Source organism: Hemiscyllium ocellatum, chromosome 31 (assembly GCF_020745735.1).
Source record: "Hemiscyllium ocellatum isolate sHemOce1 chromosome 31, sHemOce1.pat.X.cur, whole genome shotgun sequence".
NCBI lineage: Eukaryota > Metazoa > Chordata > Chondrichthyes > Orectolobiformes > Hemiscylliidae > Hemiscyllium > Hemiscyllium ocellatum.
This window is the reverse complement of record NC_083431.1, coordinates 17451074-17466712: the sequence shown is the minus strand read 5'-3', so window position 1 is coordinate 17466712 and position 15639 is coordinate 17451074. Positions and strand designations below refer to the sequence as shown.

Here is a 15639-nt window from a genome sequence, read left to right as displayed (position 1 = left end):
AAAGTTTCAATCAAATGTGCACACCACCCAAAAAGTAACTGGGCAATTCTTCTATCAGATGCAAAACCCACAGTCCTCAACTGCTCCTCATGTGCTAATAACCTTCATCCCTGGGACCATTCTTGTAAACTTCCTCTAAATCACCTTCAAGGCAAGTGCATCCTTCAATACGGAATTCAAACTGTTCACAGTATTCCAAATGATGTATGACCAGACCTTTTTGAGTCTTCAGCAGTACATCTTTGCTCTTGTATTCTTAATCTTAAGAGAACCCTGAAGTAAACTTACAAGTCCCTTTGTGCTTCAGACTTCCGAAGGCTCCCCCCCCATTAGAAAATAGTCCAGGCTCTATTCTTCCAATGAAATTACATAACCTCTCATTTTTCAACATTGTATTGTTGAACAATACATCTGCCACTTCTTTGCCCCCTGTCCAAATCCCTCTGCAGACTCCCTGTTTCAACATGACCTTTTCATCCACCTTTGTGTATTCAACTGTGCTGCAGTGAGGAAATGCACTTAATGAAAAATAAGATTAGAAGAACCAGCAATCTACCTTGAAGAAAATGCCCCTGACCAGATGCATCAGCAGAAGAGGAGCTAGCCACTAGTCTGATCTTGCGATATGTATATATGGAATCGGTCTTCGCAAATTGACTGATAGAATGGTTATGTTTTCATGTGAAATGCAATGCATAAAGATATATTTGAATAAGCCAATTTATTCATGAATCCAGCAAAACTTTCAGGGCTAGAGTGAGTTGGTGTAGTCTTTCTGTGGAACAAAAATGCCTGTGTGAGACAGAAAGCCAGAGTCACTCAGACTACCAAAAACCCCAGTGCCATTATTTCCAGTCTGCAGTGATTCATCGTCAAAAGGAAAAACACCAGTAGAACTATTAACTTTGGCCACATGAATGAAATATCCAGAAATTTCAATATTCTCAACAAAAGATCATTCAGAATGTTCAAAAAATGTTGCATATCCATTTCAATTAATGGAGAGGAAGGTTATCTAATATGTGAGGGCATTATGGAACTGAAAGCATCTTATCTAATTCAGAGTTGGATCTTTATGATGATGCCACAGCCAGTATGATTTTGGATTAATTTAATGAACTCTGCATTAGATGCTGAATCTAATGAATTTGACGCTTTTAAAATATTACAATTGTGGTTCAAGTTTACCTTGTAGAATTATTTTATTGAATAAAACATGGATTTATTTCAAGTTACGCATATTTACATTTCAGAATTATGATCACCTAGACACAAACCAGCATTTAGCTTGTGTACTTGGCTGATAAGTGAAATGTTTTTAATAAAGGCTTTTCAAATCTTCAAGACTAAGGATTTTAATAACTATTACATAGATCATAAATTAACAACTAAAATGTTAATGCACATCAATTACTTTGTTCACATTTACCTGGAAAATGATGTAATTCCAATAGCAAACACCAAAATCGGTCGAGAGTAATAGCCATATGTAAATAAACTCCTACTGTCATTAACTTCAAAGGTCCTCAAAGCCTAACTCTGTCACCCAGTTTTTGCCAACTTACCTCATTTTTGTTCTGTTCAGTGTTTCTTTTATTGAACTTCTGAATTTGAAGATTATATAAATGCAAGTTCCTTTTTGTTTTTAAGAATTGAAGTGTTAATCTTGAATTGTCGGCAGTGGAGCAGAAAAGTATAATTCCACATTGGTATTGAAGTATTATTTCTTGAAAGAGTGACAATTTGAAGTACAGTCCAACCAGACTACTGGCTGCTCTCTCGTTAAAGAGCCACAACTGGTGGTAGTTTAAACTGAGGGTCACAATGCCTCAAGTGAGAGGAGAAATCAAGAAAGAGAGTTTTTCGTGGCAGTTTCAGCTGTTGCGGGAACTGAATTTGCACTGTTCTCTACATTGCAAACCAGGTATCATCCAACTAAATGAACCCTACCCCAGATTCCCTAAACCAATAGAGGCAGCAGAGTGCAAATGTGAATATATTTCCAAAGACCTCTTAAATCAGTGTGTCACTTCTTAAATGAGATAGTAATAAGTAAGGAAATAGTCAGACAAGGAAACTTTACATGGTCTACCTTTCACCTGAATATCTGTCTGTTTAATTGGATTTTGTTTTATCAGTTTTTACTTTTCAAATGACATTTTCATTGTCAATTATTTTTTTCAAAATCTATCTTTTTTTAAAAGACATCTGAGTCGATATGATTGTGGCAAGCTAACGATGGTCTCACCTTGCTTGAATTATTTAACCCACTGATGAAATTTTTAAGTTTACTCATTTATGGGCTGCAAGCATATGTTACGCCAGCACTTTTTGCCCATTCTTAATTTCATTTGTATTATAGCTTAGTTACATGTGGCAATTACAAGGGACTAATCTTGGTGTTTACTATTGTTGCGGGGAAAAACACCAGACTTGGAGTCAGAATCAGGGTTCAATGACAGCTTATTGCACAAGGAAATACTGGAGTTCCGGGGAGAGAAAGATACAGCACAGTGGTCAGCTGCGAGTCTTCTCTTGACCTGGAACACATGTCAAGAAACTTTTATACATCTTGTATACAATAAGTCGGTGATGAGATTATTGTCTTTGCCACAAACAAACCATGTTACAATCATTGCAGAATCGTTGATAGCTTCGATACAGTCTTTGTCACTTCCAGCACAGTGTTTCCGCGTGGTCATTGTCAGTTTCAGTGTAGACAGAGAAGGATGATTACTGCACCCCTGAGTATTAGCATTTCGTACTGAGTTGGTATCAAGCTGTTACTATTTCTGTAAGAGGTGTTGGCTGGACCCAGACACTTGGGGCAATGTTCACCCACCCACTTAAGCATTGTGCTGGCATTATGGTGGCTCCAGTCAGTGTCTGTATCCGCTCTGCTGTTTCTCTCCACATTGTGATCCAACAGCCACCTTGTGTGTCAAGATGGCCAACTGATGGCTCAGTAGCCATCTTGTGTGTCCGTGTGCCTAGTGTCACCCTGCTCCATGCCATTTCCCTCTTCACTATTGGAATTATATTGTGTGCATGTATCTGGAAAACCAAATTATCAATGTGCATTGCTATATTAGTTGTTAATGTATGATGTTATTGCTGTGATTTATTAAAATCCTTTAACCGTAAGCATATCTTGTTTTCTCCGTTTTCACATTCTCTTTTTTTTTTCAAAACCTATGATTGGCTTTCTCATTCTTGAGTAAAATGTCCATTGTCTTTGTGCTATAATATCCATTGAATTAGTAGTACGACATCTAGCAGATTGACAACCAATATGCACTTTATTGTACTGCATTCACATTGTGTAAGTAGGGTGATATTTTTAATATAAAAGGAAGCCAGTGTATTGGATTGCATCATACTGTTGGGAAATAGGCTTGGTCCTCGTTCACAAAATTGTTGATGCAGTCTGTGCTGCTGGTCAGAATTTTGATATTCCTGCATCATGTGAATATAACTTTAATATTTTCTTATCCAGTTTGCTAGCAGGTGCATGAAGTATGAAGTAGAATGGTCTCAAAAATGTGGGTAACTTGGGGTCATTGGAGTACAGGGGAATATTATTGTTTCTTTTCATGCATGAGCATTCATAAGCACATTCAGTTATTTCTAACTTCTGATTCTTTCTTCTAGAATGTTCCTGCTGCATCAATACGTGTCACTATTTTGGAAAACATTATCTTGAGTCCAGCCCATGATATTTATTTGTTGATAGGCTCTATTATTCGCTACAGAGTTGCTAAAGTTGTAAATGGGAAAATGACAGGTAACTTTCAACTAAAAACTAAATTGAACTACTGCCGGAAGAGGGAATTTCTATATCTGTTTTGTTTCTCCGATCAACAGTTATAGATTACAGAATCTTGAACAGTTATTTGCTTTTAATATTTTCCTTTGAAGTCAAGATGGACATAAAATATGACTGAACATGGAAGCATTTGTTTTCAGTGTAAGTAACTTGTTATGAGACTGTTGGGATAAAGATACTTTAGAATGTCTTCTGTCTTTAAGTATGCATGTCTACAACTGAGCTGCTGAAGTAATACATATTAAACCAGCAAGAGGCTAGAAGAACACAGTAAGCCAGACAGCATCAGCAATTCGAAAAGTGCATGTTTCGAATACAGCCCTTCTTCCAGCCTCCTGCTTGTCTATTTTGCATTCCAGCATCTGCAGGCTTTTTTTGTCTCTAACAAAGTATTACATATAGATTTAATGCATTTCAATTTACTTTTAGCAGTGAAATTAGACATTGAACCTGATGTAACTGTAGTTGAATTTGTTTACGTATGATGGAGCAGTAAATTTGAAGTTACTTTGCCCATGTGAGGAGTGTTGTGTTGATTTAAAAAACAGAAAGTTGCAACATAAAGATGTCATCTGGCTGCCTAGATTTCAATTAATCTGAAGTCTTCAGGTAGTGGATCTAGTAGAATGTAAAGCATCGAAGATAAAGCAGTCAGAAGATTTGGGCTATTAAGGTGTTTTTTGAAGTGCAAGAAATGCAGAGGACTGCATAGTCAAAATGACATACACAGTAAAATAACATGCAATTTGTTTAGTTACATAGAACCAAAAATTGAGCAGAACTTTGGTCAAAAGGGTACCAAAACAATTTTTAGTGTTCGGAACAAAGCAGGCAGAACAATGTCAGTCAACCAATTCTGTTAAGTGCTACATTTTTTGAAAGAAAAGTGTAAAAATACTATGACTAAAACATTTATGCACTTAAACAGTATTTAGATTAAAACTTTGTGCATTGAGAAAATCTGCTTCCACAATTTGGAATGTGGAACAACATTTTAAAACAGTGTTGTAAATACATTGCATGTTACACACAGTTTTTTTTCCCACAGGAATATTGAATTGAATTTATTGTCATGTGTACCGAGGCACATTTTACAGCTTTGCCTTGTGAGTAATAGGCAGATCAGAGTTAAGTATCATAGATAAGTAAATAATAGGTAAACAGCGGCAAAAACAAAAACACAGGTACAGGCGAATGTTAAGGGTTTGTGAGTCCATTCAGTATTCTAACAACAGTAGCGTAGAAACTGTTTCCAAACTGGCTGGTGTGTGTGTGTGTTCAGGCTTCTATACCTTCTCCCCAATGGTAGAGGTTGTAGAAAAACATTGCCAGGGTGGGATGGCTCTTTGAGAATACTGGCGGCCTTTCCTTGACAGCAGGCCTGGTAGATGGATTCTGTAGGTGGGAGGTTGGCGTTGGTGATTGTCAGGGCTAATGTCATCATTCTCTGTAACCATCTCTCACTTTTTAATCTTTTGGTTTTAATATGTGACCCAAAATGTTTGCAGTAGCTGGATCATCCCAAATCTGCAGCTGAAAATATCATTTTTAATGTCAGTGATTATTCCAGGTATGACTTATCACAATCACATCTGGAAGACTGGGAACAGACAGTAGGAATAAATGGTTCTTTTCCAAGAGACAGGGACTACTGGTGTAGTGCAGGGATCAGTGCTCTGAACCCAACAGTTCACAATATATATTTATGATTTAAATTAGGGAACTAAATAATATCTGCAGTTTTGCAGACAACACCAAGCTGAGGAAGAGGTTGAGCTCTGAGGATGCAGAGTTACATCAGTGTGATTTGAACATGCTGAGTGAGTGCGCAAATGCATGGCAGATGAAACATAATGGATAAATGTGAAGATATCTGCTTTGGAAATAAAAAAAACAGGAAGACAGGTTATTATCTGAATGATAACTTTGGAAATTAGGAGACTTTAGTGTCCTATTACACTAGTCACTGAAAGTAAGCATGTGCATATGGCAGTGAAAAGGACAAACAACATGTTGGTCTTAATAGTAAGAGAACTCAAGGACAGGAGCAGGGATATTGTGTCGGAGTGATTATAATCTATTGATGAAACTACACCTGGAGTATTCTGTGCAATTTTTGTTTCATCTGATGAAGGATGTTCTGGAAATGTTGAACGAAAACTGCTTCCTGGGATGACAGGACTGACTTATGAAATAGGACCAGTGTCCCCAGCTCAGTTTCTGAATGTGCAGAGAGCAGCATTGTCTTAAATCACAAGATAAATTATGGTGGCAGGGAGGAGCAAAAAACATCCAAAGCCAAGAACTGAAGTTGGGACAGAACCTTGTTTGAAACAGAAAAGAATTTGAGAAAATGCTGGTTAAAAAATAAGACAAGAGTTCATGCTAAATGTTTTCCTGTAATTAAATGTTGGTTAGCTTGCCTTGTACAGTTTGAAACAAATTACTTTGTACTTAATCTCTACTGACATTTCTGCCCAAAGAATTCATTTACCTAATATGATGCATACACATGCATGTTTTCAGTTTTGACGCTGCTTGTGACTCACTGCGGGTACTGGGACCCTAGCAGAAATTTTGAAAGATAATATCAATAACCTAAAAGAAAATAAAGCTTTATTCACAGAGAATATAGAACATTACATCGCAGTACAAGCCCTACAGCCCTCTGATGTTGCACTGACCTGTGAAACCAAACTGAAGCCCATCTAACCTACACTATTCCATTATCATCCATATTTATCCAGTGCCCATTTAAATTACCCTTAAGTTGGTGAGTCTACTACTGTTGCAGGCAGGACATTCCATGCCCTTATTACTCTGAGTAAAGAACCTACCTCTGACATCTGTCCTATATCTATCACTCCTCAATTTAAAGCTATGTCCCCACGTGCTGGCAATCATGAGGAAAAAGGCTCTCACTGTCCACTAAATTTAATCCTCTGATCTTATATGTCTCTATTAAGTCACCTCTTTCTTCTCCCTAACGAAATAGCCTCAAGCCCCTCAGAAGACCTTCCCTCTATAGCAGCCAATATCCTGGTAAAATGTCTCTGCATCCTTTCCAGTGCTTCCATGTCCTCCTTATAAGGTGGTGACCAGAACTGTACGCAGTACTCCAAGTGCAGCTGCACCAGAGTTTCGTGCAGCTGCAATATGACCACATGGCTCCAAAACACAATCCCTCTACCAATAAAAGCCAACACACCATAAGCCTTCCTAACAACCCTAGCAACCTGGGTGGCAGCTTTTCAGGGATCTTTGTATATGGACACTGAGATCTCTTTGCTCATCCACATTACCAAGAATCTTGCCATTAGCCCAGTGCTCTGTATTCCTGTTACTCCTTCCAAAGTGAATCACCTCACACTTCTCCGCATTAAACTCCATTTACCATCTCTCAGTCTAGCTCTACAGCTTATGTATGTCCCTCTGTAACCTGCAACATCCTTCCACACTGTCCATAACTCAACCGACTTTAGTGTCATCTGCAAATTTATTAACCCATTCTTCTGTGCCATCAACCAGATCGTTTATAAAAATGCCAAACAGCAGTGGCCCCAAAATAGATCCTTGCAGTACATCACTAATAACTGAACTCCAGAATGAACATTTCCCATCAACCACCACCCTCTGTCTTTCAGCTAGCCAACTTCTGATCTAAACCGCGAAATTGCCCTCAATCCCATGCATCTGCATTTCCTGCAATAGCCTACCACGGGGAACGTTATTAAACACTTTACTGAAGTCCATATACACCACATTTACCACTTTACCCTCACCCATCTGTTTGATCACCTTCTCAAAGAACTTAATAAGACTTGTGAGGCACAGCCTACACTTAACAAAACAGTGTTGACTATCCCTAATCAAATTATTCCTTCCTAGATCCTTTCCAACAATTTACCCACAACCAAAGTAAGGCTCACTTGGTTACCAGGATTGTCTCTACTCCTGTTCTTGAACAAGGGGACAATATTTTCTGCCCTCCAGTCTTCTGGCACTATTCCTGTAGACAATGACAACATAAAGATCAAAACCAAAGGCTCTGCAATCTCCTCCCTTGCTTCCAAGAGAATCCTAGGATAAATCCCATCCAGCCCAGGGGTCTTATTTATTTTCACACTTTGCAGAATTACTGACACCTTCTCCTTCTGAACTTCAATCCCGTCTAGTCCAATAGCCAGTGTCTCAGTATTCTCCTCGACCACATTGTCTTTTTCTTGTGTGAATACTGATGAAAAATATTCATTTAGTGCCTCTCCTATCTCTTTGAACTCCATGCACTGCCACTGTCCTTGACAGGCCCAATTCTTACTCTAGTCTAGATTAGTGTTGCGCTCGAAAAGCACAGCAGTTCAGGCAGCATCTGAGGAGCAGTAAAATTGACGTTTCGGGCAAAAGCCCTTCATCAGCAATACAAGGCAGAAGGCCTGAAGGATGGAGAGATAAATGTAAGGAGTACTCGCTGCCTGTATTCCTGATGAAGGGCTTTTGCCCGAAACGTTGATTTTACTGCTTCTCGGATGCTGCCTGAACCGCTGTGCTTTTCCAACACCACCCTAATCTAGACTCTGGTTTCCAGCATCTACAGTCATTGTTTTTACCTACTCTTACTCTAGTCATTCTTTTTATTCCTCACATAGCTTTAGGGTTTTCCATGATCCTTTCTGCCAATGAGTTCTCATGTCCCATTCTAGCTCTTCTTAGCTCTCTATTTAGGTCCTTTCTGGCTAACTTGTAACACTCGAGCCCTAACCGAGCCTTCACGTCTCATCTTTACATAAGCCTTCTTCCCCCTCTTGAAAAGAGATTCATCTTTAGTAAACTATGGTTCCCTCGCTTGACCACTTCCTGCCTGACAAGTACATACTTATCAAAGACATGCAGTAACTGCTCCTTGAACAAGCTCCACATTTCAATTGTGCTCATCCTCTGAGATTTCCTTCCCCATCCTATGCATCCTAAATCTTGCCTAATTGCCTTTCCCCTAGCTATAACTCTTCCCCTGTACTATATATCTATCCCTTTCCATTGCTAAAGTAAACATAACTGAATTATGGTCGCTTTCACCAAAATGCTCGCCTACCACCAAATCTAACACCTGGTCCGGTTCACTACCAGTACCAAACCCAATGCAGCCTCCCCTCTTTTAGCCTATCTACATACTATGTCACGAAACCCTCCTGCTTACGTTGGACAAAAACTGGCCCATCTAAGATACTTGAGCCAAATCATTTCCAGTCAATATTTGGAAAGTTAAAGTCTGCCATAACAACTAACCTGTTCCTGTCGCTCTATCCAGAATCATCTTTGCAATCCTTTCCTCTACATCTCTAGAACTTTTCGGAGGCCTATAGAAACAGGGTTTCCTGTTTCTAACCTCAGCTCATGCTACCTCAGTAGATGGGTTCTCGTCAAACGTCCTTTCTCCCTCCATAATACTGCTCTTGACTAACAATGCCACTCCTCCCCCTCTTTGCCACCTTCCCTGTTCTTACTGAAACATCTAAACCCCAGAACCTGCGATAACCATTCCTGTTCCTGCTCTATCCATGCCTCTGAAATGGCCACAACAGAGAAAATGTTAAGTAGTATCAAGCAACATAATTACAATGGTGAGAAATAGAGAATGAGGCATAAATCCAATGGTGGGGAAATCTTGAGCATTCCCATTTTAGAGGAGCCCAGGTTGAAAACAAAGGCAGGAATATTGTCATTAATTATTTGTCCTCATCTGTGTATGTCTCTTAAATGTTGTGAGTACTTAAATTGCATTGTGGGTTGAATGAAATTTGTCGAAAGAAACATCCGAGAATGCAAAGCAATACCAAACAGCCCTAACCAGAGTGGACATGCATCTTCCAAAATGACTCTTTGACAGGACCGGGACATTTACTCATGAGTCAAGAGTAGCTTTATTTGTCATTTATACCGTAAAGAACAGATACAATAAAATACAGCGTTCATCCAGAATTAAGATGTGACATGGACAGCATAAACAACACAATCTTACGCAGGGCGGCGTAACATGCGTAAGAAGTGCAAAACACTCAAGACAGCACAGTAAGTCCTGACACACCAAGATAATAGGCATAGTGGTGTATAAATTAGTGTAATAAAAGAATGATAATTAGTAAAACATTGTTCGAGCAGCAATTCGAAGTTGTGCAAAAAGTTTCAGATGGAATAGAGTCTGATCACAAAGTGTTAATGAGCCTGATGGCCTTGGGGATAAAACTGTTACCGTGAGAGGCCAAACGCTTCAGTATCTTCTGCCAGATGGCAGGAGGGAGAAGAGTTTGAGAGGGATTTGTGGGGGCTTCCACAATGCTGTAAGCCTTTTGGATGTACCGTGTGATGTAAATGTCTGTAATGGAGGAAAGAGAGGTCCCAATGATCCTCTCAGCTGTCCTCACTATCAGTTGTAGGGTCTTACAATTCGAGACAGTCCTATTCTCAAGCCATGCGGTGATGCAGCAGCTCAGGGTACTCTCAATGAATTCTCTGTAGAATGTGGTGAGGTTGGAGTGTGGGAGGTGTGCTTAGTCATAGAGATGTACAGAATGGAAACAGACCCTTCGGTCCAACCCGTCCATGCCGACCAGATATCCCAACCCAATCTAGTCCCACCTGCCAGCACCCGGCCCATATCCCTCCAAACCCTTCCTATTCATGTACCCATCCAAATGCCTTTTAAATGTTGCAATTGTACCAGCCTCCACCACTTCCTCTGGCAGCTCATTCCATACATGTACACCCTCTGCGTGAAAAAATTGCCCCTTAGGTCTCTTTTATATCTTTCCCCTCAAGACACTGCTGGCTTTCTTGGCTATGGAGCTCGTGTTGAGGGGCCAAGTAAGATTGTCCGCCAAGTGAATGCAAAGAAATTTGGTGCTCTTCACGATCTCCACGGGGAATTTGTTGATGTCCAGTGGAGAATGGTTGCTCCATGCCCTCCTGAAGTCACAACCATCTCTTTTTCATCTTATCTACATTCAGAGACAGGTTGTTGGCTCTGCACGAGTCCGTTAGCCACTGCACCACCTCTCTGTACGATAACTTGCCGTTCCTGCTAATGAGATCCACAACAGTCGTGTCATTAGTGAACTTAATGGTATGATTCAGGCTGTGTATTGCTTCATAGTGGTGTGTCAGCAGGGTGAACAGCTGGACTGAGCACACAGTCCTGGGGTACCCTGTGCTCAGTGCGGTGGTATTGGAGATGCTGTTCCCAGTCTGGACTGTCTGATGTCTCCTTCAGCAAGTCCAGGATCCACTTGTAAAGGGAGGTATTTAGGTCCAGCAGACTCAGCTATTCAATCAGGTGCTGAGGAATCCTAGACTTTGGTTCCACATTCAACACTATGAACAGTAATCTGACATGGGTGTCCTTATTCTGCAGGTTTTTGAGGGCCAGATGGAGAGCGATGGAAATGTCATCACCTGTTGAATAGTTTGGACAATACATGAACTTCATGTCCAATGAGGGGGCAGCAGGATCTTAATATGCCTCCTCATGAACCTCTCAAAACACTTCATGATGTGTGTTAGCGCAACGGGGCATAGTCGTTGAGACAGGGCGCTGAAGACGACTTCAGCACGGGGATGATGGTAGCGGCTACAGAGCATGTTGGAACTATGGCACAGCTCAGGGAGATGTTAAAGATGTCCGTGAGAACATCCGCCAATACATCAGAGGATCTTCTTAGCACTCTGTCAGGGATGTTGTCTTGTCCAGCAGCCTTATGTGGGTTGACTGTGATAGTGTTGCTATTAGGTATTAATGGAATTTAATTTTGTGGGTCTGGTACTGGATTTGCAAAGTGGGTTGAGTTGAAATCTGCTTTTACAAATTGTGAAATTGAAATCAATAAATAGCAATTTTTGTTAGGCATCAGAAAGTGATTGTGGAATTAAGTTGCTGGGTTGTCACTGAAAATCCAACATGTTCATTAAAACCTACAGGTTCCCTTCTTTGAACAATGTAATCAATCTGGTAGATCATGATATCACACTACATGTTTGACTTCTTAATGACATTTAAAATGGGCTGTTTTGTAAAAACAGTTACTTCATGATTGGAATGAGCGTCCAGTGGATCTCATTAATCATGAGATTCTTGATTTGGGTTGTTAACCTGGGTCAGTCAGGAAGCCTTAACTGACAGGACATTCAGAGTCTTCATTCGAGTGACTGGCTCTGAGCTGACTGGTGATGGGATACCAGCTTCTGTGCAGTTATTTTAGTTACTATATAAAGACGGTAGTCCATCATTATCTTAAGCTAATTAGGAATAGTTTGCTGGATCTAGACTTACCAGCCTACCCCACTTCCTAAGAAATGATAGAAAAAAAATTTGCAGTTTTAAATGTTCACTTAATATAACTTTGGTTTGGACATTAACAATTCCGGCTGAACTGAATATGACAATACTGAAATCATACATTGTACAACTTGGAGCATTAAAACATCACTTCATTTTATCTAATATATCATCAATTATTTACATTTTTGAAACGTTCTGCTTCTTGTTACTCTTGCAGAAATTGAGATGCCATCCGAACAGTACAAATTGGAGTTAAAAAGTGGTGAAACGGACTCTGATGTGGACAGAACAGTCGCAGAACTGGATTCTGACACCTGCATTGTCACAGCAGTCCAAGAAGGGCAGATTAACTTAGTTCTTACATATAAGAGTATCCTTTTTCCATAAATTGATTTTCCACTGCACAATATTATCCATGCAAGCTTGTTTCCAACTTTAAAAAGTGTAGCATGTTCTTTTCAGGAAATTGCTAACATGAACAGGATTCGTGTAATTGTAGATGCCACTGTCAACTCATCAAAAGGCTTCACATAATGTTATAAAATGTATTTTGTTGGTGTGGCTTTTTGATGAGTGGTTCTGTTATATAACAAATTGAGGGAAAAAGTGATATTTTATGGGTAATTTAATCAATAATAATTCAAAGATTTATGTTAAAATGGTTCTTGAGAAAGAAGTAGGTTGTCAAAACCGGACTATAATTTGGAGATGCCAGTGTTGGACTGTGGTGTACAAAGTTTAAAAATTACACAACACCAAGTTGTAGTCTAACAGCTTTATTCAAAAGCACTAGCTTTCGGAGCGCTACTCCTTCATCAGGTGGTTGTGGAGTATAAGATTGTAAGACACAGAATTAAAGCAGAAGTTTACAGTGTGATGTAATTGCAAGTCTATATTGAAAAAGATATGGATTGTTTGTTAAGTCTCTCATCTTTTAGAATGAACATGTTGGTTTCAGTTCTGACTAAGTTGAATATGATCCTATCCATAGGATTTCCTGATAGAATATTCGAAGTCTTAGAAGTGAAGGATTTTTTTCCACAAATATTAATGATTTGACAAACAAAAATCTTGTTCTCTGTCTTGTTCTTTTCACTACAGTATCAATAAATAACTCTTAAAAGAAGCTAGTTCCAATAGAGAAGCTGTAGACTCACAAATTGGAGAGAAAACACTATTGTTTTGAAAGTTTGCTGTAATTTTGGATTTATAAGTTATTTTCAGGGTTATGTATCCAGAATTCAAATGCATAGAAAATTGGAATACTTCGATAATCACTTATCTGGGTGCTTTAATTCTAAAATGATGATTTAACTTTTTTTTAAAAAAGACATTCTATCTGTTTTCTATTGTCTTGTTGCAATTTAGTTTCTTCCCTAATTTTCAACTTTTTTTTAATCAGTTAAATCAGTGGACAATTAGGAATTTCTGATCCTGCTTAAAAATCATATTTGGATTTATTATTTCAGTAAGAGGGGCCAAATTGCCGACTCCTGTTCCTGTTCCTTATGTGCCAATATTACCAGTAATGTATGGTTCAGGCTAGCAATATACAATTGTCAATCCATGATAACTTTTGAGGCACGAAAAATGTCTCAAAGTGACTGGCCACCTCAAAAGAAGCTGGAAGTCTGCACTGAAACAAGTAGCTTTCCACAACATAATGGAATTCCTATGTTCATTGCAACCAAATTAGCATCTCTTCAAAATGGTGATTTTGGGGAGGTAATCCCAGTCCATCCTGTTCCCATCATTTTAATGTGCTCAATCACAGCCATTTGAATAAAAGTCTGCTTTCTTGGGAGCAAGCGCAGGTAATACGCAGCTGGAGTTGTATAATCAATCCTAGATGTTGGGTATTAGATTAAATTTTGTATAGCTTATATGCCATCATGTGTTGAATGACATTAAATTACCATACACTTGATAGGATTTCTTAAAAAAATCCTGTTGCTATCCATTATCTATATATTTGCATTCAGTAGTCAGTATTGAAAGAAGTTAAGATCTCTTTAACTAAAAAGTAGATATTCACATGCAAGCATTTTCTCAGCTGCCCAATTCTACAATATATGTTGTGGGGGCTGGTTTTCTAGGTCAGTGTTGTACAGATTTCCTTTATGTCTTGTAGACATAATATTGAATAAAGCAAGATAAGAAATTTAGTAGAAAGAATTGAATGGAGATTGTTATTACACCCAGTTGTTGCAATAGAGTTATGGAGATCAGAACTTTTGGAGAAATGTGTCCTGAAAGTGCCTTTTGGGAGCACTGCTGATACTTGGATTTACTGCATGGTGTCTTGATCTTTCAATAGCAGATTTTCGCTATGTTCCATATCCACAAATGGCAAGTTTCCACGCACAGTTAATAATCGTGCTAGGAAACCTCCAAAATATTGAAGCAAGGTAGACCTAGAAAGTAATGAAGATCTAAACGTTTTACAAAACCACTTGCATAGGAGGAAGTCCAGACTTGATATAGTTTCTGGCTACAATCCTTTATTTCCTCCAGCTGCACTGATTTTTTTAAAATTTAAAATCCTGCAGCCAAGAATGCTAAAGCTTCCAATACTAATAATCTAGAAAAGTTGGGAGACATGGCAATCCTGTGCTGCTTACCTTCTGAGCTGTTGATACAGGTTGGCTTGTTGATGAACCACTTTTTATTGCTATTATTAGAAAATTAAAAGTTGACCAGTACTTTGTAACTCCACAATAAATGCTACATCACTAACTAAAATTATTTTTGCAACTCTTAGCATGCAAGCAGTTTTACTTTTTGCTGTTTACCAGCTGAATAACATATGAGAACATTCAAGTGAAGTAAAATCATAGACAATAATTTTAATATACAAATATTTTAAGTTCTTGGCATTGTAATTTGAGGGGGTGATAAATTATTTGCGCTAGATGTGAAAGTGGATTTGAGATTGCTGTCAGATCAGTCATGATCTTATTAAACAGTGGAGCTCGCTCAAGGGTCCAAATAGGCAAATCCTGCACCTTTTTTGTATGGCCTCGGTTCACTTGTAGATCTTGGTTATTGACCAGTTAATGAACTCGAAATTGAATAAATGCAAGTTTTTCAAGAAGTGTTAATCTGTTTAATTGCAAATCTCACAAAGAAGGTATCTAAAAATAAGAAGTGAGATCTTTGGATTTTCCAGTATTGGTCTTGTGTGGGCTAAAGAAGTATGATAGTTAAAATGCTTAGATGTTCACATTTTAAGAGAGTCATAGAGAAATAGTGTGGAAACAGACCCTTTGGTCCAACTTGTCCATGTCGACCACATATTCTAAATTAATCTAGTCCCAATTGCCAGCATTTGGCTCATCTCTCTCTAAACCCTTCCTATTTGTATACCTACCCAAATGCTTTTTAAATGTTGTATTTGTACCAGCCACCATGACTTCTTCTGGCAGTTCATTCCGTACATGCGCCATCCGCTGTGTGAAAATATTGCCCCTTTAGATCCCTTTTA

General features: G+C 38.8%; 1 protein-coding gene across 1 annotated transcript in view; it reads left to right on the top strand.

Moving 5' to 3' along the window:
- LOC132830233 (nuclear pore membrane glycoprotein 210-like) overlaps positions 1–15639 on the top strand; it is a 188844-nt gene that overhangs the window by 21638 nt on the left and 151567 nt on the right. Inside the window, exons 6-8 of the mRNA XM_060847766.1 lie at positions 3652–3784; positions 12373–12525; positions 14183–14251. Coding sequence (XP_060703749.1) covers positions 3652–3784; positions 12373–12525; positions 14183–14251 — 355 coding nt within the window. The remainder of the gene's footprint in view (positions 1–3651; positions 3785–12372; positions 12526–14182; positions 14252–15639) is intronic.